The 25653-nt window shown below is 40.8% G+C and overlaps 1 protein-coding gene across 1 annotated transcript in view; it reads right to left on the bottom strand.

The window, feature by feature from the left end:
• The window catches only part of dnah9l (dynein, axonemal, heavy polypeptide 9 like), a 563466-nt gene that overhangs the window by 188019 nt on the left and 349794 nt on the right, over window positions 1–25653 (bottom strand). Inside the window, exons 55-61 of the mRNA XM_068036275.1 lie at window positions 19247–19389; window positions 13456–13617; window positions 10894–11127; window positions 10314–10460; window positions 9593–9706; window positions 9364–9507; window positions 6941–7123 (exon numbers count right to left, since the gene is read on the bottom strand). Coding sequence (XP_067892376.1) covers window positions 6941–7123; window positions 9364–9507; window positions 9593–9706; window positions 10314–10460; window positions 10894–11127; window positions 13456–13617; window positions 19247–19389 — 1127 coding nt within the window. The remainder of the gene's footprint in view (window positions 1–6940; window positions 7124–9363; window positions 9508–9592; window positions 9707–10313; window positions 10461–10893; window positions 11128–13455; window positions 13618–19246; window positions 19390–25653) is intronic.

The raw sequence follows: 25653 nt of genomic DNA on the forward strand, positions 1-25653 counted from the left end.
ATGAACAAGGATTCACCAAGGTGGAGCTAAAAACACATTGTGCTGAAAATTAAACCCTGTTACGGTAAGACCAGGTGAAAGCTGAGAGGAACCCCTAGACCCTTTTCTTACCTGATCGTAACAATATTTAAGGCTGGACGAGACAGAGTTTTGGTTTCTCAGGGAATCAAGGGATATGGGGAGCAGGCAGCAAAGTGGAGTTGAAGCCCAAGATCAGCCATGATCATATTGAATGGGGGGCAGGTTCAGCAGGTCGTGTGTTCTACTCCTGCTCATATTTCTTATGTTGAGCAAATCATTGGGTTGATGAAGGTGTGATTCAGGTGCCTGGGCAGAGCTGGGGGCACCCTTCAGTGTGAATCAGCAATGGTCCAGTATCCTGCTGTGTCTGATTCTTCAAGCAGGTAGCCACTCGTTCCATGGAGATGGACATTGGCGCAAATGCCTGAGACGTCATGGCACTTATGTCAGGGATGGACTCCTCCAATTTCTCTCCAAGAGTGCACACTGCCTCTGGAAATGCTGACAGAGCATACACGTTTCCTGTTGCTGTTCCAGAAGTGCCCTTTCCTTAAATGACACCCAAGGCTCAGCATCTGCAGCTGAGCAGTGCTTGGAGTGTCCTGTGCCCTCCAAAGTGGTCTCTCCAATGCTGTCTCTGTCTCTAGCACCTGTACGCCTCTCCATGTGACAACCTAGCTGTCTCTACTGCAGTGACAACCAACATGTGTATATCTATGCTGGTGATAGGTGCACATGAATCTTGTGACAGTGTAATAATAAGTGCTTGCCCCTCTCCTGCTGTTGCTCCTCCATCAATCTTGAAGGGTCTGTGGGAGATAAAAGACATGAATTTTTGTTGACATGGGGTGAGGGTTTCAGATTCTACATTGTGCATATAAAGACATTTCAGATAGTGGTGATATCAATTCAGCATCAGTGAGTGTTATGTGTCAAACGGCAGTGTGGTATCTAATGCTGTCATTAGGAGCATAGTATCATTGGAAATAGGAGCAGGAGTAGGCCATTTGGCCCCTCGAGCCTCCTCCACCATTCAACTAGATCATGGCTGATCTTCGACCTGAGCGCAATTTTCCCACACTATCCCCACATCCCTTGATGCCTTTAATAACTAGAAATCTGTCGATCTCTGTCTTGAGCACACTCAGTGTGAGCTGCCGCCACCCTCTGAGTAGAGAATTCCAAGGATTCGCCACCCTCTGAGTGAAGAAATTCCTCCTCGTCTCAGTCCTAAATGGACTATTCTGAGACTGTGTCTCATGGTTCTAGATCCCTCCCCCCAGTCAGGAGAAACATCCTTCCTGCATCTACCCTGTGAAGCCCTGTAAGAAATTTCTATGTTTCAATGAGATCACCTCTCATTCTTCTAAACTCCAGAGAATATAGGTCCAGCCTCCTCAGTCTCTCCTCATAGGACAATCCCGCCATCTCAAGAATTAGTCTGGTGAACCTTTGTTGCATTCCCTCTATGGCAAATATATCTTTCCTTAGGTAAGGAAACCAAAAATGTAAACAATACTCCAGGTGCGGTCTCACCAAGGCTCTGTACAATTGCAGCAAGCCATCTTTACTCCTGTACTCAAATCCTCTTGCAATAAAGGCCAACATACTATTTGCCTTCCTAACTGCTTGCTGTACCTGCATGTTAGAATTAGAATTAGAATTAGAATATTACAGCGCAGTACAGGCCCTTCGGCCCTCGATGTTGCGCCGAGCTGTGAAACCATCTGACCTACACTATTCCATTTTCATCCATGTGTCTATCCAATGTCCACTTAAATGCCCTTAAAGTTGGCGAATCTACTACTGCTGCAGGCAGGGCATTCCACGCCCTTACTACTCTCTGAGTAAAGAAACTACCTCTCACATCTGTCCTATATCTATCACCCCTCAACTTGAAGCTATGTCCCCTCGTGTTTGCCATCACCATCCGAGGAAAAAGACGCTCACTATCCACCCTATCTAACCCTCTGATTATCTTATATGTCTCTATTAAGTCACCTCTCCTCCTCCTTCTCTCCAACGAAAACAACCTCAAGTCCCTCAGCCTTTCCTCGTAAGACCTTCCCTCCATACCAGGCAACATCCTAGTAAATCTCCTCTGCACCCTTTCCATAGCTTCCACATCCTTTCTATAATGCGGTGACCAGAACTGCACGCAATACTCCAGGTGCGGTCTCACCAGAGTCTTGTACAGCTGCAGCATGACCTCGTGGCTCCGAAACTCGACCCCCCTACTAATAAAAGCTAACACACCATATGCCTTCTTGACAGCCCTATTAACCTGGTTAGCAACCTTCAGGGATTTATGCACCTGGACACCAAGATCTCTCTGCTCATCTACACTAACAAGAATCTTCCCATTAGCCCAGTACTCTGCATTGCTGTTACTCCTTCCAAAGTGAATCACCTCACACTTTTCCGCATTAAACTCCATTTGCCATCTCTCAGCCCAGCTCTGCAGCCTATCTATGTCTCTCTGTACCCTACAACATCCTTCGGCACTATCCACAACTCCACCGACCTTAGTGTCATCTGCAAATTTACTAACCCACCCTTCTACACCCTCTTCCAGGTCATTTATAAAAATGACAAACAGCAATGGCCCCAAAACAGATCCTTGCGGTACACCACTAGTAACTAAACTCCAGGATGAACATTTGCCATCAACCACCACCCTCTGTCTTCTTTCAGCTAGCCAATTTCTGATCCAAAGCTCTAAATCAGTTAGCTTTCAGTGACTCATGAACAAGGACACCCAAGTCCCTTTGGACATCAACACTTCCCAGTCTCTCACCATTTAAGAAGTACTCTGCATTTCTGTTTTTCCTACTAAAGTGGATACCTTCACATTTTTCCACATCATATTCCATCTGTCATGTTCTTGCCCACTCACTTAGCCTGTCTAAATCCCCCTGAAGCCTCTTTGCATCCTCCTCACAACTCACATTCCCACCTAGCTTTGTATCATCAGCAAACTTGGAAATATTACATTTGGTCCCCACATCCAAATCATTGATACAGATTGTGAATAGCTGGGGTCCAAGCACTGACCTCTGCGGTACCCCACTCGTCACAGCCTGCCAACCTGAGAATGACCTGTGTGGAACCCTATTGAAAGCCTTCCGAAAATCCAAAAACATCACATCCACTGGCTCCCCCTTCTGCTAGTTACTTCCTCAAATAACTCCATAAGGTTTGTCAAACATGATTTCCCTTTCATAAATCCATGTTGACTCTGCCCATCCTACCATTATTTTCCAAATGTCCAGTTTTCACATCCTTTATAATAGATTCTAGCATTTTCCCTCCTACTGATACAATCTAACAGGTCTGTAGTTCCCCATTTTCTCTCCCTCTTTTTTTAAATAGTGGGGTTACATTTTCTATCTTCCAATCTGCAGAAACCTTTTCAGAATCTATAGAATTTTGGAAGATGACCACCAACGCATCCACTATCTCTACAGCCACCTCTCTCAACACTCTGGGATGTAGATCATCAGGTCCAGGTGATTTTCCAACTTTCAGTTCCATTAATTTCTCCAGTACTACTTTTTTACTCATACTAATTTCTTTCAATTTCCTGTTCTCGCTAGTCCCTTGGTTCTCTAGTATTTCTGGGAGGTTTTTTTTATATCTGCCTCCATGAAGACGGACACATTTGTTTAGTTTTTCTGACATTTCCTTATTCCCCATTATAAATTCTCCTGTGTCTGCCTGTAATGGGCCCACATTTGCTTTTGCTAATCTTTTCCTTTTTACATACCTATAGAAGCTTTAACTGTCTATTTTTATGTTTCTCGCTAGTTTACTTTCATATCTATTTTCCCTTTATCACTTTCTTGGTCCTCCTTTGCTGAATTCTAAAATGTTCCCAATCCTCAGGCTTACTAATATTTTTTGGCAACTTTATAAGCCACTTCCTTTGATCTAATACAATCTTGTTAGCCATGGTTGGATCTCTTTTCCTGTTGGGGTTTTGTGCCTCAAAGGAATGTATATTTGTTGTAAACCATGTATTAATTCTTTAAATGCTAGCCATTGCCTATCTACTGTCAGACCTTTTAATGTAGTTTCCCAATCTAACCTAGCCAACTTGCCCCTCATACCTCCGTAGTTGCCTTTGTTTAGATTTAAGACCCTAGTTTCAGATTGCACGACATCACTTTCAAATGTAATGTAAAATTCTATCATATTAAGGTCACTCTTCCCTAAAGGCTGCTTTACAACAAGATTACTAATTAGCCCTTTCTCATTGTACAATACTAAATCTAAAATAGCCCATTCTCTAGTTTGTTCCTCAACATACTGTTCTAGAAAACCATCTTGTATACATTCCAGGAATTTGTCATCGGCAGCATTAGTGCTAATTAGGTTTATCCAGTCTATATGTAGATTGAAGTCCCCTGTGATTACTGTATTACCCTTGTTACATGGATCTCTAATTTCCTGATTTATACTGTGCCCTACATTAGCACTACTGCTTAGTGGCCTGTAAACATTTTCTGCCAACGTTTGTTGCCCCTTGCTGTTTCTTAGTTCCACCCAAACTGATTCTACATCTTGAACTTCCGATCTAAGATCTTCTCTCACTAATGTACTGATCTCATCCTTTATTAACAGTGCTACTCCTCCTCCTTTTCCTTTTTGCCTATCCTTCCTAAATATTGACTACCCTTGAATATTCAGTTCCCAGCTTTGGTCACCTTGCAGCTACATCTCCGTAACAGCAATTAGATCATACCCGTTTACTTCTATTTGTGCTGTCAATTCATCTACCTCGTTACAAATACTGTGTGCATTCAGATAGAGTGCCTTTAATTTTGCCTTTTTTCACATTTTTCTGTATTTTGACCCTGTTTCATGCTGGCATTTCTGTCCACTTGCTACTTTTCTTCCTACCATTTTGTCCAATCTGAAATCCCGCTCACTTTCCGAAACCCCTGCCAAGCTAGTTTAAACCCTTCCCAAAAGTACTAGCAAATCTCCCTGCGAGGATATTGGTCCCAGTCCTGCTAAGTTGTATCCTGTCCTGCTTGTACAGGTCCCACCTGCCCCATTACCGGTCCCAATGCCTCAGAAATCTAAAGCCCTCCCTCCTGAACCATCTCCAGTTATGCGTTAATTTGCTCTATCCTCCTATTTCTGTGTGACAATAATCTATGTATGTGGGTGACCCCACCTCTCCATCACCTACGCCCATGGACTGTGCCACCCTGTCAATCTCTAATGCCTATTCCTCTACAGAGGTCAATGTGGCTATGACTTTAGGTCTACTCCCAGTTTTCTGCCTCTTCCCTGGAGTTGCGCGGTCCCCTCTTGCAATGAGAGAAAGCAGAGAGTATGAGTGTGAGAAGTGGAATGTGTGGAGAGGATGGAATGAGAATATTCGTGGAGGGTGACTGTGAAGGATGGGTTTGAGTTGACACTAAGAGGAATGTGTGTGTTGGCTGTTCAGATGGGGATGTGAGGAGGTCCCTGGAGAGAGAGGAATGAGTGGAGCTACAAGGTGTGTTGTTCTGAGGAGTGCTGTGCATGGGAATACTGGGGAGTGTGGATGTTTGGCATCTGAAAGTGTTATGTCACTCCCTTTCTTGCCCCCATTAGGTCATTGAACCTCTTGCAGCACTGAGTCCAGCTGAAATGGGCTGCTGCTCAAACTTCTGATACCTCCAGCACATCTGTTTAGTTTGGATGGCTGGCCTCTTCATCCTGTCTGCGGATCTTCTGGTCCTTACCGTCTCCAGCAGCATCTCCAAGGAAAAGTCAGAGAACTGGAGGACTGCATTCCCATGTCTTCCTGCCATCATTCCTCTTCCTGCAACCTTCAGAAAAAATGCAGGATGCAGCCATTCTGGTTGCTGCTAAAGTCCCTTTTAATTGAGAGCCTTCAATAGACAGCTGCGGATTGTCATCATGCCTGTAGTCTATCATTGGTGAGGAAACCAGAAGCGGGATACTAATACTGTGGCCAAGTTAAACAGCCACAGCAAAGGCCACTGCTGAAACTAATGGATTTCCAACCTGCTGTTGCATCCCTCCACACCTCTGTAATGTGCTGCTGTGAGCAGGTATGCTGAAATAAAATTTTCCCCTTTGTAGAATCCTTACTGAAACACAATCTGATTGATTGAGGAGGCACACTGTTCACATAGGTCCCAGATTGCCTGTATAGGGCACTGCGCTGCATCAGATTTCTGATGACCATATTGCCAATCAAAAGCCCACAAAAAGTCTGTGGGCAGCTGTCAATGCAATGAATGGCGAACATCGTTTGATCGCTACTGGCCGTAAAATCTGGGCCAATCTCTTTTTATAGTTTTTTTTATTAAGCGTCACTTGTCGGTAGGAATAGATTTTTTTTTTTACCTCTACGCTTTTACAGTATCTGTATTTCTTTCTTTCTTCTGATAAAACATTTTTAATGTTTCCAATTTTTGAGTTTGGTGCCACTAGATGGAATAAACTGAAGTTGGTGTTTACTTCAGTAACACTGACAAAACCCAGAAAACCTAACATTAATTGGTTGGAAGGCACTGTGACATGGCTGTAATGAACTATTTCAATGACATTGTTTTCTATCTGGGGTCTCCTCTCAGCTCACCCAATCAAAGGATATGTTTTCAGATACAAATATCCGAATTTAGAGGAGGAATGTGGAGAGCAATTCGGCCATAAAAGCGGTTGTGAATACTGCAATATTGAAGTAACAGACTAGGTCCCATTAGCTAAGGAGGTGACACTGACAGGTGGGGGATAAATGAAAGCTCAGGAGCCATTATTTCAACATAAATGTTTTCTGAAAATACCCACAAAACTAGATTTAATAAAAACCTCAGAGCTAATTGTTTTAAAAATCGATAAAACAGATTTTAATGCAACCTGAAAATTGGTTAAAAATAGTTATTAAGTTCCCTACCTCATGGAATTTAATAATATTTATAACCCAAGAACAGAGTCCAGCAGCAACTGATGACTTTGTTCGCACAAACTCTGGATTGAACTCAGGATCTTTAAGATATTCTTCCTTTATCGTTTTGATAGCAGTTTCAGGGATATGTTCTTTATCAAAGTTAACAATAGCCTGTCGGAAATCATCCACCTGAGACAAAATTTAAACCAAGTCAGGTGAATGGCATATAATTAACTTAACTACCTTCTCTGTACAAAAATAAACAAAGCAAGAGAAATAAGCATTTGTTATCTGAAAGTTATAACAATATTTTAACATGGTGAAGCACTTTTAAGATTGCCTTCACTTTAGTTGGTTTCAGAGACCTCAATCTATTATTGCCAATCTAGCTAGGTTCCCAGCAAATAAGGCTGCCATTGTACTACCACATGTCAGTGCAAAGTGCTCATCAATGCAAAAATGGCAGATTAAGTCACATCTGATATCTGACTCCTGGGTGCATTGAGACAAGAATCGTAAAATCACAGCCTGCACAATCCTGATACAAGGTCTTATTATACAGTGTCCTCTGAGAACTTCGTAAACATACTTTTTGCAGTTTTATTGCTGTAAGTAATGCTCTTATCATGCTCTCCCAACATTAAAATAAAGCAATAAAGTGGAGCTTCTTGAATGTCTCTTAAGCATGAATTGCAAGGACTCCTTTGTCATGGATTTCAGTGCAATCCTTAGTGAGGTGCAACCACCAGCATGGCTTGTTTTTTCAACTGTACATCAAACTCTTGAGATACTGGCTGAGGCTGGTATCTGCAGAATAACTGCAGCTTAAGATTGCTAGACAAAAACAATAAATTTTATTTGCTGAAATTTCAATTTTGATTTAATGATGTCTGTTTTTGTTTTAGTTTCTTTTAGTTGTAGGGATATGAGACAAAGTCATGCTGTGTATTTCACTTTTTCAGGGCTATAGTACTGATGTTTACTCTACTTAATAAGGTTGGATCAAAAATAATTATTGTTAATGATGGGAATGAGTAATTACAATAAAAAATGATTGCAGATGTGTTTCAAAACCTAGCCCCAGGGATAAGCATACAGAACTACATTGTTAGACAGAAATGTAAATCAAATTGATTAAATTAAAATGCATTAAGTCTGCTATTTGTTAACTGTATAAGTATTTTAGCAATAACTCTTGCAGGTTTTATTTGCATTTGTGTTAGTTTGCAAATTGTCTTAAATGTTCTTATGAAGCCTAAAAATGTATATTTCAGTAGATTGTGTTCATAAACATCGTCTTTCCGTTCAAAGTGTGGCAGTGAGATATTGACCATGCATATTGATGATGGGGGTTGATCCCAAGTACTGCCACTGTCGCATCAAATGAAAAAATATAGTTAGCACCATATTCTTGTTAAACACCTCCAAACTAGTTACAAACTAGAACTATATATTTTAGCGGAGCTCTGTATGTATACACCGAGAAGTAAATGGCAGAACTGCATTCTCAAGCTTGAAATTTAATTTGATTTAAATACAATTCTGAAATTGAATCTTTTAACATGCAATAAGTAAGAAGAGATAAAACACATAATAACTGACTATACTATCACTGATTATGAAAATAGCAAATGGATGTTCGGTAACATTTCACATATATCAAGACATTAACAGGGATTTTCTTGAATCGGATATAATATATATGAACTTGACATTGTAAAGAACCAAATATGAAGTCTAAACTATATAATGTTCAGAATTTTTATTTTATATCAAACAATTCTATTATAATATGCTAACTCATATTTTCATGAACACATAAATCAATATGCTAGTCATCTTGTGCGCAATTATTAGCATCCCTATAGTGTGAAGAGAATCAATTATAAAAGTCTGTGATTATGACTGCACAGAATAATTTGCCTGTTAATGATTTTGTTTCCAGACCAAAGATTTTTCAGTGTGATATTTAGTATATTTTCTTCACATATTAAGTTGCAGGCTTTATCAACAAAAATAAGTATGTGATATCAATTTTACATATTTGCTGTACAGTGGTCAATATCAGTGAATTTCTTCTATACACATACTACTGTAAATGTACCCCCTTATTCATATTACACTTTAAAAAAAGTAAAACAAATCTACAACACAGTCAGAAACATCTTCTGGGGGGGGGGGGGGCGGCATTTTATTTGCAACTGAATTCTTTGTGGCAATGTGAAAAATCTGATTCTAAATCCAGCAAAGATAAAAAAAGAATAACATGTTGAACTCTTACGCAGTTTTTGAAAAGCTGCAGTGTTTATATGGTTCTTATAAATATCACACATATACATTAATAGTGTCTTGATTAAATTGCTTACTTGAAATAGATTTAATGTTGTAAACTTAGTAGCATTTACATGTGATTATTAATATTAGGTTACCTTGCTCAACAATATTTTAGCAGTTTTCCAACTTCGATCTTTCGGAATTTTCCCATTAGGAGCTAAAAGCACTTGCACTGCAGCAGTAACATTGGTAACGATTGCAGGTGGATTTGGAAAAGTTCTTAATTCTGTCAAATTTGACTATAAATACAAAAAAAAAGTTATGCAATGTGGTAAAAATGCTAATGAATCACCTCTTGCAAACATTGTAGCCTTGTCTTCATACCCTGTTTAATGTGTTCAAGGCAGCATTTGCAGCACAAAGCGCAGGCTCAGCTTTAGCGAGGTCTTCTTCAGATTGCTGTTGTTGCTTTGACACTTCTGCTCGGATAGCAGTCACCTGCAACAACACTTTGTCAATGAATGATTAGAGGGTTTATTGTTACCCTTCATATAATTACTTGGTTAAAGTTTAACTTTGCACTAGCAAATTATTGTCGTCAATTTTCTCCTAAATCATATAATAGCTTTTGTTATTTTTCTTTTAAAGTCTTAAAATAACATTGTAAATCTGCCTGTTGGGTTTTATTTTTCCAATTTTAAAGATGTTACTACAACATTGTATTGTGTACTTTTTAATCCTCTTATGCTTTTAAAAATGCAATGTTAAATATTATTCCAATAGAAAAGAACTGGATTATGCAGAACCAAATAATAGGTAATTTATGGAAATGCCTTTAGACAATGATTCATAAAAACTGATCAATAAGTATAATTTCACATATTTTTACACCTGTATTTTATGTTTTGACTGGTACTTTGTCCATCTCGCAAAGCATTTTTCTAGTACTTTTAAAGAATTCTGGCTGAAAGCAATTTTAATGATAACTAATTATAGATGTATGCAATTTTATGGACTATGTTGAAATTCTCAGCAACTTTTAGCTTCTAAAAATTCATATTCTTGCAACCTTTGCTGGACAAACAGTCATCAGTCACTCATGTACCCTTTGCTCTTCAGCATCTGCAACAGCCTTCTCTTGATTCAGTTTCTCAGTCTGCTGCCCTACTTTGGTGATCAGTGCCTCAGCATCTTTGTTCCTTTGGTGAAGTTCCATTTCTTGAACAGCTAGTTTTGCCTTCAGATCTTCAACCTAGATAATTAAAACCCAAGACATGCACTGTTTAAAATATAAAAAGCAGACTATGGTAACTGAGTTTTAAATTTTATTATATAATAATTCATTATCTTTGGGGTCAGAAAACTAAAAGCAGTTGGTGTCTGGGGAACTGTAAAGCATCCTTTTGTGTCTTGGTTGAAACAGTTTAATTATTTTCAGTCCTCAATGGCTACATTCAATGTTTTACATTTCTCTACAAGTCCAATAGAGACAAATACACATGAGAAAAACTACCAGTGAAAAGCAGTAACGGATGTTACTTGAAAGCTCACTTTTGGCTTGCTTATGTGTGTCACGGCATCCAAATTACTTAATCCCTGCTAAATTTTGTAAATACCAAGTATACCTTTTCTCATCCATTCAGCAGTGCAATTATGTCCATGATAATTTTGTTTCAAATACTCACTTGTGAAGCTGTAGTCTGTAGTTTTTGAAGACCATTTTCCAGTCGCTCCTTCTTCTGCATTAGTTCTTTTCTCTTCTTATTCAGCAGATTTTGGTACAATTTAATTTGTTCTAGGAAGCTTTTTGGAGTGGTATAGTTATAATGTTTCTCATTCTGCTGATATTTCACACTGACTTCATTCACACTGATGTGTGCATGAGTAATAAACTGACCAATAGAAGATTTCATTTCAGGCTAGGAGAGAAACAGAATAATGGGGAAATGTTTATTATAAACTATAAAATACAATGCATCCGCATTTATAGCCTACATTGAAGTATTTACGGGTATACCTAATGCTTTTTTTAGGTTAGTCTTTTCTCAGTGCTCTGCAGAAATTTACTAAATTTGATCACAGTAAATGTTAATTTTATAAATTAATACTACATTAAAGAAATAGCTCACATACTGAGATGTGCTTGAAATAACAATAAAATGTGTATGTATTTGCATTTATAAATATACTTAACTTTAGCCATTACTATATTAGGTACTTTGATAAGGATTCTACGAAATAACTCCAAAATATATTAACAGTTATCTAATCCTTAATTCTGAGTGCAAATGAATGATATAATTGTTTAGATAGTCTTATGATCTAATAATATGCTAGCAAATTTCTTGCCTGCAGTATCAATACACTATAAACTGATGATCCACTTCAAATGTTTGGGATTCAACAAAGATAGAATTTATGAAGCAAAAATCAAATTATAGGACTTTAGCTTGGCATATACACTGCTACAAAACAAACATTGAAAATTACACAAACTGGACAGTATTTATCTATGATAGAAAACAGCAAAAATGTAAATCTTTTATCTACTGCAAAAGAAAATTATATGGAATATATTTTTACTTTACTGCATATCTACATTCTGCATTCCAATACTAAAAACACACAACACTTCTGGAATAATAAAGCTTCCATTTCAAAGATCTTATTTGAAGAATCAAACAAACTCTTTGACATGCCCTGCTGTTATACAAATACTTTTTGCCCTATTTCTACTTTGCATGGAAAATGTATTTTCACAGTTGTCAGAATGATGGACAGGAAAAGAATGATCAGACTGTGGCTATGTGCTTGTACCTATACACAATGGCTCAGCAGGAGTCATGGTGTGTTGGTGAGACTAACTGTGTCCCGTTTTTTAACATATTAAGTTTGTCTCCAGGACACACATGGCTTCACTAGGGTGCCTAACCTCATTCATAATAGATGCTAATCTTTTCAGGGCTGACTGATGACAGCACTTCCTGCCCTTCACGGAATTAGAGCTGGGTTTTATCAAAGGACTCGAACTGCTTGCTAATTAGAGTAATTTCCTTCATCATGAATTATTTATTTCCATTGGTAACTCGTCATTAATAGGATATTCTAAACTCAGTTTTCACACTAATGCACACTGTATCATAAGTGTTTAAAAAGAGTGTTTAAAAAACTCTTTAATACATGCCTCCCAGTCTAGGACAATATGCTCCCATTTTAGATAAATTAACTGTCACCCTTCTTGACTTATTAAAAAATATGGGGTCAATTTAAGCCTGACAAGCAATAAATTTAAATTACCTTATCTGAATGCAAATAAAGTTAACAAACATGCAACTTCTCTGAAGAAAAATAGCTTTTAAGTTCCTTAGGAATGTAAATATAAAATTCAATGCAGCATAAAACTCTGCATGGTGCATAACTATTATACAAGAACAACATAAGAGTTTTTGGAGTCCATAAGTGCATGAAGGACTCTAAATATCTAATATAAAAACTAAGGTTTATAACTATGCATTTAAGACAAGAGGCATACACTATGAAAAGGATTTTCAGAGGTTGGATTTTCAAATTCCACGGGTGAAAAAGTTGTATTTCCAAGTTAGATCCTAAGATTTTTAAGCTTGCAGTTATTTGCATTTATGAGAAATTAAACCATACTATGACTTATTGCACACGCAAAAACATCCAGAGGTGTCACATTGGTATGAGCATTTAGTTATGGATACAAAAACTTCATTTTGAATGATATTAATAACTGTAAAATTTCAGTATCTGTTTCTATAATGTACAGTAGACTAACCTGAACTCTTCTACTATACCTGGAAAAGTTCTGAATAGTGGATATTATTACAGCACTAATATAAAAAATCCTTTTATTCTTTGTGAAACTGTTGGTTGATTGTTGTATATTTCAATAAATGCTTTAAATTGTTGGTGTACAATGGAAAAATATGTAAACTAGTAAAGTTCAAGGAAAAAATGTCATTGTCCATTTAGGATAAAGGTATTGACTGAAGTTTGAACCCAACAATTGGCAACGACATCAGAATCATTTCATTGGAGCAATGCAGGGTGCTATTTGTGCTCCTGGAATGAAATACCAGTTGCTGGCTTATTTATCATTCATTGGGTCTACAAGGCTTGGAAGGGGAAAATCAGTTTTTCATATCATAATTAAATAACTCTGTAGGTGATAAACTGGAAACAACATCTTGCACAATATAACACACAAATAATATTAAGTTTACCTCCAATCCATCAATTTTTTCAATGAAACTATGGCTTACAGATTCCAGTGCTCTCTGAGGCCATGGATGAAACCAATCAATGGCTGTACAGTTTACCACAGCTGGGAACTTCCTTGCTCTCAACCGAAGAACAAAACCCACAGGGGAGAAGCATAGAACAACCTGAAAAATAGATGTTTACAATCCAACTTATGTGTAAGAGAAATTAATATGAACTTTTTGAGGATCTAGTCAGGCATTCCATACATTCAACTGATGATTAGAAGAATGTCTTGCATGGGAAAGATACAGTCAGGAGAGACACAAGTGTCAACATTAATGATATAGGAGTAAAAACAGAGTTAATTTGCTACATTAATAAGCCAGCTCCGTAAGTATGCTCTCCGGACAATAGGAATGAATTTTTACCAGTTCTCGGCTTGTCCATCATAACTTTGGAGGAATAGCTACAGAAACCCTAGAAAAATTATTTACGCCATTTTTCTGGGGTTATGAGGCTTTTATAACAAAGTTACAACAGAGGAACAGAAGATGCCCTGTGGAAATTGCCACCATTCATAATGGAAAATAGGCTGATGGGAAACTTAATAAAAAGATGTCCTTAGGACTTTAAGTAGCCTTGAATTCAATTCCAGTTCTGTAATAAAGCAGTCATTGAGACAGCAATCATTGCAGAGAGAAATGTAATGGGAAACATCTGCGTTTCGAACTTTCAAAGATGCCAAATTGTCCTCCTTCCCAACACATAATATAAAGTAGTAGAAAATGCTGAGGCAAACTGCAATATTATTTGGGTTTCTCAGTAATATGGTGCAATGTATCTCTAAATACAATATTTGATTCCAAATCATATTGCAAAAATGGTTAGAAAATGTACTCATATTTAACTTGCCCACAAAATTCGGTTGTGTTGCACCTGTATTTTTAGTGCTACAGGTGCCGTTTTGGGTCCAAAATAGTGTCCATACCACAGGCTGGATTTTGTTCCCAGCCCAACATTGGGTTCCGTGGTGGGGTGGAGGGAGAGGGCAGGAAAAATAGAGCGGTAGTCGCTGCCATGGAACCTGACACCAGGATTGACGGGCAGATCTTCCTGGCGGTGGACAAGCTCCATGGCGGACCCTCCGCCACTCTGCGACGGAGCCGAGTTAGCATATCTAAATTACATCTTTGCATGAATTAAAATATAAATCACAGCAATCTTACCTTCAGTTCCCAATCTTCAGCGCAACGTGCTGCACTCACGTGCCTTCACTATCCCGTGCAGGGAAAGCTGGCGCCACTGAAGTGGGGAAAGGGTGACCCCTGCACTCTGATGGGTATGGGTGGGAGAAGGGGTGAACTCTGCGTTATGGTGTGCTGTTTGCAGGCTGACAGCCTTTTAAAACTGGAGGCAGCAACTGCACTGTCAATACGTGACACTGAGAACAGCGTTGCTGAGGCTGCCCCTGCCACGATATTGGAGGGTGGGGCTGCTGTCAATATATTATTTGGCCGCCTGCTGTGTAATCACGTCAGTGCGGGTCCTGTGGGGGATGGCTGCCATGTTCCTCATTTGCCACCACTCCCGGGACTACAAAATCCAGCCCTACGTGCACACTTCTGATGCTGGCCACACTGGAGGCCATTTTGGTAATGACATTAGTATGGGCGCTGGGAGTGTGCACTGGAAATAAGCAGAGTCGGCAGATCGTGACGTTAGTCCGCATGTAACGTTGATTTGACTCTAACCATGCCATTTTCAACCTGAACACTCCAGCTAATGCCCTCTGTTAATCTCACACAGCTAAATATGCATTCAGCAGCAGCAGGAAGAACCCTTATTTAAGGGATCATCAATGACATTCATGTTAATTACTGATTTATTTCTGCCAGCTGTTACTGAGTTAGTAGAAGTGTTTGCAGGTTTGTACTGCAGTAAAGTTGGTGAAGTCTACAGGAAGTGCTGCAGCACATGGTAAAGGCCTTGGTTCTGACTTCAAGGGTTCTGTTCACATCACTTGATCCTTGCCGTGGGTGCTGTAGTTTCTATCCCACTTGGCCTCCATGACAGGGAGAATAAGCAGAGGCGACACAGAAGATGACAAGCAGCTCATAAAGGGAGGAAGAGTAGGAGAAGGGCACTCAGCAGGAGGCCATATTCACCCAGGATCTTAGGGAACACTTTTCCATCTCAACCTCAGCGAGGAACAGTGTGTGCAACATTTCTGTATCACTAAGGAATTCACAGAAATCTGCCACCTGGTGCTGGCAGGTCTACAACCTCAGAACAGAACGAGGATGATGTTGTCAGTGGCTGTAAAGGTGACCATGGCCTTAAAATTCTTCGCGCCAATTTCCTTCCAGGTTAGAGCAGGCGACTGCTCCAATATCATGCAATTCATGGTCCATTGTTATAATAGGGAGGTTACTAACTATCTGTATGCATTCTCTCTTTTCATAGAGAAAAGAAGGCAGAGCAAGCAGGTAGCTTTGCTAGGATACTGGGCTTCCCCATGGGGCAGGAGGTCCCCTGACAGAACACATTGCTTTGTGGCTGCCGCATGTAAATTCAGAGATGTAACACCACCACAAAGGGGTCCACTGGTGTATGATCATACTGAGTGCATCATGCAGATCAATGCCCACTATTGTGACAGCAGCCATGATGCCTTTATTCTGTGTCAGTCTGCTGTACTATCAACATTTGAGCCACCATGAGAAATCAGAGGGTGGCTACTGGATAACAAGGGCTATCCATGGACCACCTGGCTCATGACTCTGGTGCACAACTTACACACACATAGCCAGTAACTGTATGAGAGCCATGCTGCCATATGAAATATCAATGTGCAGATAACTGGGGTGCTTAACCAACACTTCTATTGCCTAGCCTACTCTGGAGGAGCTCTGCAGTACTCTTGAGAGCACGTCACAATTTGTCGTGATCTGTTGTATCATGGACAACCTCACCATGATGAGGGCACAGCCCTTGCCACCAGGTATCAGCGAGTAGCTGAGGAGGGGGAAGAGGAGGAGACAACCAACATAGCCCCTTTCCAGTCAAATGATTCATCTGACTGCGATACCAGTGAATGAAACCCCAATTTCCCAGCAGTCCCATAGCTTACCTTCCCTCTGCTACTAACCATCAAAAGCCTCTTGGCCTCAATGCTGAAATAAAAGCCACCACAAAACAAACAGTCCAAACCAACTTTATAAATTAAACCATCGAAAATTCGATATAAAAATCAACTAATCACCCTCAGTGTATATCTTCCTTGCACCTTTGCCTGTCCTCGTGCTACCCCAGTGGCTGCAGTATGACTGGTGGAAGGCTGCTGACATTCAATGAGGGTGACTGCAGATGACCTTGCAGGATGACCTTGAGCAGTTTAACCTTAAGTGGCCCGGCTTTGGACTGCACCACCTCAGCATGACTACAGGCTTTCTGGTAGGCCTGCCTATGCACCAAGCATTTGTGTGTGCATACCAATCAGCCTTTTTCTATAGGCCACCCCATCAAAATCCTAATATGAGCCCTCTGAAACAGAACTCTTGTGCAGCCTCGCCCTCCAGTGAGCTGCACCTGTGCTACCCTTTGCGCTCGTTGCAGCCAACCGTGCCCAGTATCTCACCACATGCAGTTTCTGCCTCTAAGTTAGCCTCTAAATTATGTGCAGTGTCAGTATCTGAGCTGGTGGCTGAGAGTGTGATGTGAGTGAAGGTGTTTTATCTTCATCACTGTCTTCCTGCTCTTCCATCACTGTCTGGCCAGATGGCAGTTCTTAGATATCTAAGGAGAGAGGCACAAAGGTAGGGTTGTGGTGAAGGGAGGAGTGTAAAACAAGAGGTGCATGCTTAGACCATCTGTAGCTTATATATAATGGGATGAAGGGGAAGTGGGAGGTGAGAAGGAGAACTGGATATGAGCATATCATCATGTTTGATGCTTTCAGGCCCACTGCTGGCCACAGCCTCAGTCATGGCTACTCCAGTGGTGGCCAGTGCCATCTTCTTCATCAGAGTGAAGGCAGCAAGCATGCCTGACCCCACTGGTTCATTCTTGCTGCCTGCAGTTGTACATCATCTTGTCCTACAAGAGAGGGGAAAGTGTGCTGGTGAATATGGTGCAATTTGTTTGGCTGATGTGACTGTCATTGTAGGATATCTGGCAGTGTGTGTAAGCTATGAGATGTGGGTGTGAAACTTGCAGCAGTGCTAAGTGTATGAGGGTGAGATGAAGCTATGAATGTGAGATATGAGTCGTGATTGATGGATATTGTTGTTAGGTGAATGATAAGGGTGCAGTTCATTAAGCAGTGTGTGAGGCTAGTAGTGCTGTTGGTGGGATATGGCATTTGAAGAAGCATTCACAAACTTGACCACTTGTGTGAGGTCATTGAATTTCTTGTGGCACTGCACCCAGGTCCTCAGGGCTAGACTGCTGGCATTGACCCTCACAACCATCTGCTCCCACTGCCATTGCAGTGTTTATCTAGAGGACCTCCTGTTCACTTGTGGATAGAGGACTTCTCTGTCGAATTCCTGCACCATGGGCTCCAGTGCTGCATTGGAAAATATTTGAGTCCGTTCTCTCCAATTTTGCACTTTCGTCACACTTCTTGAAGGTCAGACACTCTTCCCCAGCCACTTCCAGCACCTGCTCCAGTCAAAATACCCTCCCTTTTAAGAGATATGGACTGGTTTCAAGTGGTTCAAATTAGTTTGAACTTGTGCTAGCCTCTCACGATTTTGCATTCCTTGCTCTGGCATGCAGCCACTGAACAGTGCCCTTAATGCTGTAATTGAGCAGGCAGTACAAAGTTTGCACGCTGCCTGCATCAGATGAATGGACGGAGGTTAAATGGTCTCACAATCCCCCCATGCCCAAATCCCCTGCTGTGTATTTTTTTTTAACAGAATTCATCTTGCAGCAAAATGTGTTAACAAGCTGGACCATGGTTGTGTTACTAAATAAATAATTTCATAATGCATTATTTGTAATTGCATTATTCAAAATTTCATAAATCATCCCTCCTTGAACTTACTTGTGTTAAATAGGAAGAATGGAAATGAAAGAAAATATTAACATTACTTTGAGAAATGCTAATAATTGAAACATTGAAAATTGTCAATCAGTTTACCACACTTGCCTGTTATTGATAAGACAGTATAGGTTATCAATCTCTGTTGCAGACCACTTCACAGACCTTAATGAGGTATTACAATTTGACACCTATTGTCAATTTCAGTGTTAAATATCAATTCAACAATATTTTTGTTTGTGCACCTATGCAAATGATAAAACCCAGAAAAATTGAATCCACAATTTATAATATCTTCAATATAATGTTGCAAAAATATTTTGTTATGGAATATACAACCAGAAAGATAGAATTGCATTCTCTCTGATTCTTGACAAATATTTAAATACTACAATAATAAATAAAATATGACTGACTGTTGGCTTAATAATAAAAATGGGAAATGACTATTTTTTCCTGTAATTAACAATCCCCTAATAAAATTGTAAGAATAGGAACTTTGAAATGTGGGATGACATAGTACAGGATTTTGTTTGTATTTCCTTAGTTATAAGAGAAAAACATGTATTCTCATTCTTTTTTGTTCAAACAAAAATTGCACCACATAGCTGTTCTTATGCCATACATGGATTTCTAAAATTGGAATCAAAAGCACAACTTATTTTCTGGATAGAAATATATTTAAATTTTAATGATGGCATATAAATAAGTATATTGGACTTTATTTATAATTAACAAAGTAAATAGGGACAATGCAAAATGACCTTTAACTGTTGCCGAATCCGGTCGATAAAGAAACGCCAGCAATTCTCTCTGGTGTCCAATAATCCAAGACCTCGTAATTCCATTCTCATGGTAGAGATAATACCATCTGCCTCATCATCATTGAACAAATCTGGAATATCCCCTGAAACACAGTAGTGTTTTTATGTGTTAAAAATTTGAGTACAACATTCTCTTTACTTCTCTACATAAATAATAGAATAATAATAAAAGTCAAATATATGCAAACACTGTAATGCTATCAAAGAATATGGGCTGAATTTTATCGGCCCCTCGGCACTGCGGGTCGCAGCGCGGGGGCTGATAAAATGCTGTGGGGAGAGGCCTGCCACGACCGGCGATGTCAAGAAGGGCCCATCGCATACTACCGGCGGCGACACCACAATTAGCATATGGTAAAGAGTACTTACTTTTGCTGATTATGCAGCCCGCTGCCTCTCCACTGACACTTCCGGATTTTTCGCTGAAGGGGCAGCCGTCACATGCCGTCCCATTCATGATTTGAAAAGCCGGCAGGTCCTCAGAGGCAGAAGTTGTCACCAGCGAAGGTAAGTTCTGTTATTCAGGGGTCTCACTCTGCATTATGGGAGGGAGGAGGGAGGGGAGATATTCAGGGATCTAACTCTGCATTCTGGAAGTGGGGGGGGGGGGGGGGCGGGATATGCAGGGGTCTCATTCTGCATTCCTAAAGAGAGGAGGGATATTCAGGGGTCTAACTCTGCATACTACTTAAAGGGAGGAGGGAGGGGGATACACAGGGGTCTCACTCTGCATTCTAGGAGGGAGGGGGATACACAGGGGTTGCACTCTGCATTCTTAAAGGGAGGGGGTCTGGGATTACTGGAGGGAAAGCTGTGCTGGCATGAAGGGAGGTACTGTGTACCATCCCTCCATTAATAGTGTACGCTCTGTGTTTGTGAGGGGGGCAATGGCATACTAGGCACCCTGTGTGTGGGGAGGGTGCCAGAAAGGGCAGGAGCATTAAGATTATATGGGTGGTGGGGGCAATCGATTTAGCTGGTAGGATCTTGATGTGGTCACGCTGTGCCAATCTGAGTGTTGGCCAAGATGGGCAATGCCATGGCACGCCACATAGATAATCCAGGAAAGCAACTGATGTCCCCTTCAACACCAATCCATGCCCTGTTAGGAACCTTCGAATACATGCCAGGTTCAACTTTATTTATAACATGGAAATAGGTATGGCTCATCCTACATTATGTGATCCTCTGCACATGAGGATCCGTATGTGCCAGATATAATACCAGCAGGCAGGTGTGATCCACGTAGAGGCCCCCAGTCATGAGCAGCAGCTCCCAAGGGGAGCTCGCCATTACGTTTGCCGTGCATCTACAGGCCCCACATGACATGCCATCAGATGTCAGAGCACCAGTGTCAGAGGAGATTGTGCATATAGAGAGGGTGGTGACACATCTCTGTGCCCTGCTCAAGAATGACCTGCAGCCTATGGTCTCCAGTGGACATCCCATGCCTTTGTTCCTCATAGTGGCAGCGGTTCTCAAGCCTGACACCTCTGCAGCCTTTTAGGGGCCCACCAGAGACCTTTGTGGGGTCACACAGTCAGCAGTGCACTGCAGCATCAGGGAGGTCACCAATGCCCTGCATAGAGGGCCAGTGAGTATGTCCGCTTTAGGATGGACTCATAGCCAGGCCCAGAGGGCCATTGGTTCTGGCACCATTGCCAGAGAACCATAGGTTGTAATGTTCATAGACTGCACTCATGCGGCCATCAGGCCTACTGCCTGCAGCCATCACCATTAAAGGAGCCCTCAATGTAGGTGAAGCTGGTTTGTGAACATGGCAGAGGCTTGCAGCGAATGTGTGCCCGCTTCTCAGGCAGCTACCATGACTCCTGGGTCTTGTGCCAGTCCCGGCTGCCACCGCTATTCACTGAACTGGCTCAGATGGAGGGGTGGCTTCTTGGAGATAAGGGCTATCCTTTGCAGACATGGCTCCTGACACCAGTGAGAGACTCCACCACTGCTGCAGGGGAGAGATACAACGCCAGCCATTGAGCTACATGAGCCACCATTGAGCAGGAGATTGGCATGCTGAAAGAGCGTCTCCAATGCCTGTACTACGGGCCAAAAAAGGCCAGCTCCTTTCTTTGCTGCTCTGCACAACTATGCACCCAATAGGGGCCAGGCCTGGCATGATGAGGAGAGAGTTGTCAGCATGTCCTGTTGCAGGAAGCTGAAGAGGTCTGCAACAGCCTGTGTGAGCCTCCTGCTGAAATACTCTTCACCTAGAACCAAGAAACTGACTCAGCTTATGCATGCTGTATGCCCTCCTAAAGTCATCTTCTCCTGCTGTCTTCTAATAGGCCCAACTCCCGTTCATGCTGGTTACTGAGGATGCTGCTGCTGCAACACTTACTCAACTGCTCCTCAATTTAAATGAAGTTGCCAGTGTAGCACACATGCTAAGCACATAAAGCCTTACTGAGGGCAAGGAAGGCCAAAAAAACTCAAAGAAGTAATCTAGATACTGGATACCCTCCTCGCACTCCAAACAGCACAATGATCCTCTGATCCAATTACTTGCAGCTGACTGCCCTTCATATGCTGTTTAGGTGGTTCTGAGAAACCAATCTGATTAGGATTTACTGGTGGGTGCCTAGGTCAATAAAATAAACTGCTCATTCAACATGGCAGCTGGCAGGAACTCAGCAGGAACAAAGTGGTAAGTACTCTACAGCGCTTTTAACCACCTGCTTGCCTTGTTCCTGCTGGTGGGCCAGTCTAAAATTGTTCCTTATGTTTCCAATGTTTAGACCTATCTGTGATTCCTTCCAGTATGAACTGGAGTGAATTGACAAGATAATTGTAGTATGTTACGTACTACTTAATGCTGCCATTGAAAGAACTAGGGGATTATTTGCCATAGAGGCAGGATGAGGATGAGGAGTAATATGAACAGCACATTAGTAAGTTCCTTAAGCAGCAAAGCTACAACAGGCAATGCTAAACATCTTTTTCCCCCTTAAAACTTGCACACTGGCATTTCTGGAAACAGAATAGAATTTAAATATAATTGACTAAAATTGCTCAGTGGCTAGTTTCAGTAAAAATCCAAGTGCTTTGTTTTTCCACTGTTACTTGCAAGATAACATTTTAAACAGTAATTGGCATTATAAAGTGCTCATTGCAAACTTTAGAGTTCAACATTTGCTTTTATTAATTTAAGAAGCATCTATTGTAATATGTTTAACATCTATACTGATGCATTGTCCACTTGTGATCATGAACTTGTGCACCACATTTTTCTTCAGGTACTATTCCAAAGTGATTCCCTATTAAATGGAATAGGTGTGGAGTAACCTGAAGACTTGCTTGTAATTCTGCTGACAACCAACTTGAGAAAATGGTATTTTTCAAAGTTTGTCTTTTTCTGTAAAGATAAACAAAGTATGCAATGTGTCAGGTGTAATTTTACGAAAAGCAAAAATTGTACAACAGTGTTACGGCCACATGGTGAAGGGTATGGATGGTCCCCACTGTTCGACTCGCACCTGACCGCAACAAGTGTTTTTGTTATGAGGGTTTTAATCGCTTTGTGTTTTATTTGTCAAATAAACAGACAGCGACAGGCTTTCTTCTAAGTTTAAAAGAGAAGATTAATTATTTATTGAGCAATATGCCTTATCCAGAAATTGTCGCAACCGTACCCATTCATGTCTTCACTTGCACACACACACATACACATACAGGAGACAGAGAGAGAGGAAAAGGGATAAGTGGTTTGAAGTGAGTAGGGTTTTGAGGTTCACGGTAGACCTGTTGAATCTTCTCAGAGGTCAATTTCTCTTTAGTTTCAGGCCTGGGTGTTTGTAAATTTCTCTGTTGGTTGGAACTTCAGTTTGAAGACGGGGATCACTTCCAATTCTCTGGTGCACAAGTTGAAATGTAGAATTGACAGCAGGGCACCCTCCTTTTGGCTTGTTGGATTTTCTCCCACCTCTCTGCTGGACAGGCTTTGATGGATCTCTCTCTCATTCTCTCTCCAGAGAGCTACTTTTTAAGCTAAATGTCTCTCACATCTTGCCTCTGTTGGGAGGCACAGATCTTCCTCCCTGTGATGACTTACAATGGCCCAGGATGTGGCCACATCACACCTACTTTGTTTCAAAAGAACTCATTCAATACAAAAATGTCTCTTGATGGGTTCAGGATGGGTGTATTTGACACCTCTTAGCTTTTGAATGCCAGACAGCATGAAAGTTTGAATATACAAGACCAGATCATTTGACCTTTGGTGGCCATTTTTAAGCACATTGATGACTTTTTTAAAAGAAAAGTCAATTTTTATGACTCTTCAGGTTGAGTTCTTGTATTTTCAATCGTGCACTTTACTTTAGCGTAACACCTCCCCCGCAAGTTTAGAAAGAAAGAAAGAAGGTTTAGAGGTCACACCACTGCACACATGGCACCCACACCTCAATCTCACAACTGCTACTACTGGCATTGTCTGTAATAGCCATTTCTTGTTCAAGTTTAAGTTTTATATCATCCTTTCTTTGGATGAGGTTATAATAGCATTTTCATTTCTGGGCATTGAAGTTTTTGCTCCAGGAAAGCTTCTGGTTAGAACATTTGATGCTTTTTAAAAAAAAAAATCCAGTTCCCACTTTTACCGTTCCAAGGCTTGTAATATGCAAATGTCCATTACTGCTTTGCTCTTGGTTTTTTGAAAATTTCACTGCCTGTATAGTGCTTAACCCCCTAACTGCTGCTTCCGCAACACATGGGTTTAATAGTTCAGGTTCTGACACGTTGATAATTCTCATCTCTAGGGTGATAGTGAGTGATAAATTATTTTTTAGCCCGTGAGGCGTCCGGGTTCTCCACCTGCATTTTGTCCTTAGTGAGTTCTGAATCTTTTTTGGCTGGGTTCAGTTAGCTCAGGATTTAGAACCTGACCCTTTGATTTTTAGTGGGCACATCCACACTGACCTCACTTTTAGTTTACTGGTGCTTTCACAAGTGTTGTTTACCTTAGAATATTTCACCTTCCCTTTTCCTTTTAATTTGGGGATGGGTTTTTCCCTAATCTGCCCCATGTCCTCTGGGACACGACTGCTTGGAGGTGGTATCTAGCTTCCGCTGCACTCCCCTGTGGCACTTCAGTTAGGTGAGGCATCTCCCTCACATATGGCTTGCCTATTTGACAATACCTGGTGCTCAAAGTCCATTGTGGGTTAAATTGGAGCAGAGAATAGCTCCTTTGTCTCTACAAGCACTGTCTGTTAGTATGCAAAAATTGTTTTTTCAGCCAAGTGTCTGGTGATTTTTTAACAAGTCCTTTCTTCACTCCAGTAACAGTTTAAAATCAATGTTCATATGACAAAAATAATATACCTCATTCTTGGCAGGTAGAGGCCTGCATGACACCCAGCAATAGGTTGACCCTCTGCATTGGTAAACTCGGAATGATCCCAACCATCACTACCCTGATGACCAACTTACTCTGTAGGTCAACTTTAACTAAAAGGAACTTTCAAGCATTTGCCAGTAAGCCTTTTTACCAATATCGTGGTATGAGTTCTGCTTTCGTGTGGCACTTCTGTAAACTTGCCTGCAAGTAGGGTTTGAAAACAACCAGTATCCCTGAGAATGGTTATCTCTTTGCTTGGTGCCTCAGATACAAATGGAGACATTTTTCCTTTTTGTTAGAAGTTCTGGTATGTGCTTTGTTCTTGATTTATTGTAGAACACATGCTAACTACTTTCATAGCTAAGGAATCTGGCTTGATTGCAGAACCTCCTGTTGGTTTTTTGGAATACCAACAATTGGCCTGGGCATGCCCAAATTTGCCACACTGGAAACACATCAGGCATGCCCCTACTGGTTTATCACCTGGGTTCCTTCTTTTAAATGTTGGAGACTGCTCTGGTTTTCCTTCCCTACTCACCTTTTCTCTTGAGCCCATTTCTGCTTCCTCGGCATCACTGCTGTCTCTCCCTGGCCTGTAAGTGTTACTGGATCCAAATTTATTCTGAGTTAGGGATTTTTGTATTGACTCGTAATCGTCAGCCATTTCTGCTGCTTCTCTTACCCTTGTAACTCTTTGTTCTTCAATGTGGGTTCTTGTATTAACTGGGATGCTATTTTTTAATTCTTCCAGCACCATCACTTCTCTCAAATTTTCATATGTGGGTTCTAGCTTTAGAGATCGTATCCAGCGATCGAAAGCCATATGTTTAATTCTTTCAAGTTCAACTTAAGTCTGTGCAGGTCTTTTCCTGGTGTGTCTGAATTGTTGTCGATATGCTTCAGGTACTAACTCATATGCATTTAGAATTGAAGCTTTAGTTTGTTCATAGTCAGAGGAACTCTCTTCTGATAACAGAGAAAAAGCTTCATGAGC

The sequence above is a fragment of the Heterodontus francisci genome, chromosome 7, assembly GCF_036365525.1.
Source record: "Heterodontus francisci isolate sHetFra1 chromosome 7, sHetFra1.hap1, whole genome shotgun sequence".
Lineage (NCBI taxonomy): Eukaryota > Metazoa > Chordata > Chondrichthyes > Heterodontiformes > Heterodontidae > Heterodontus > Heterodontus francisci.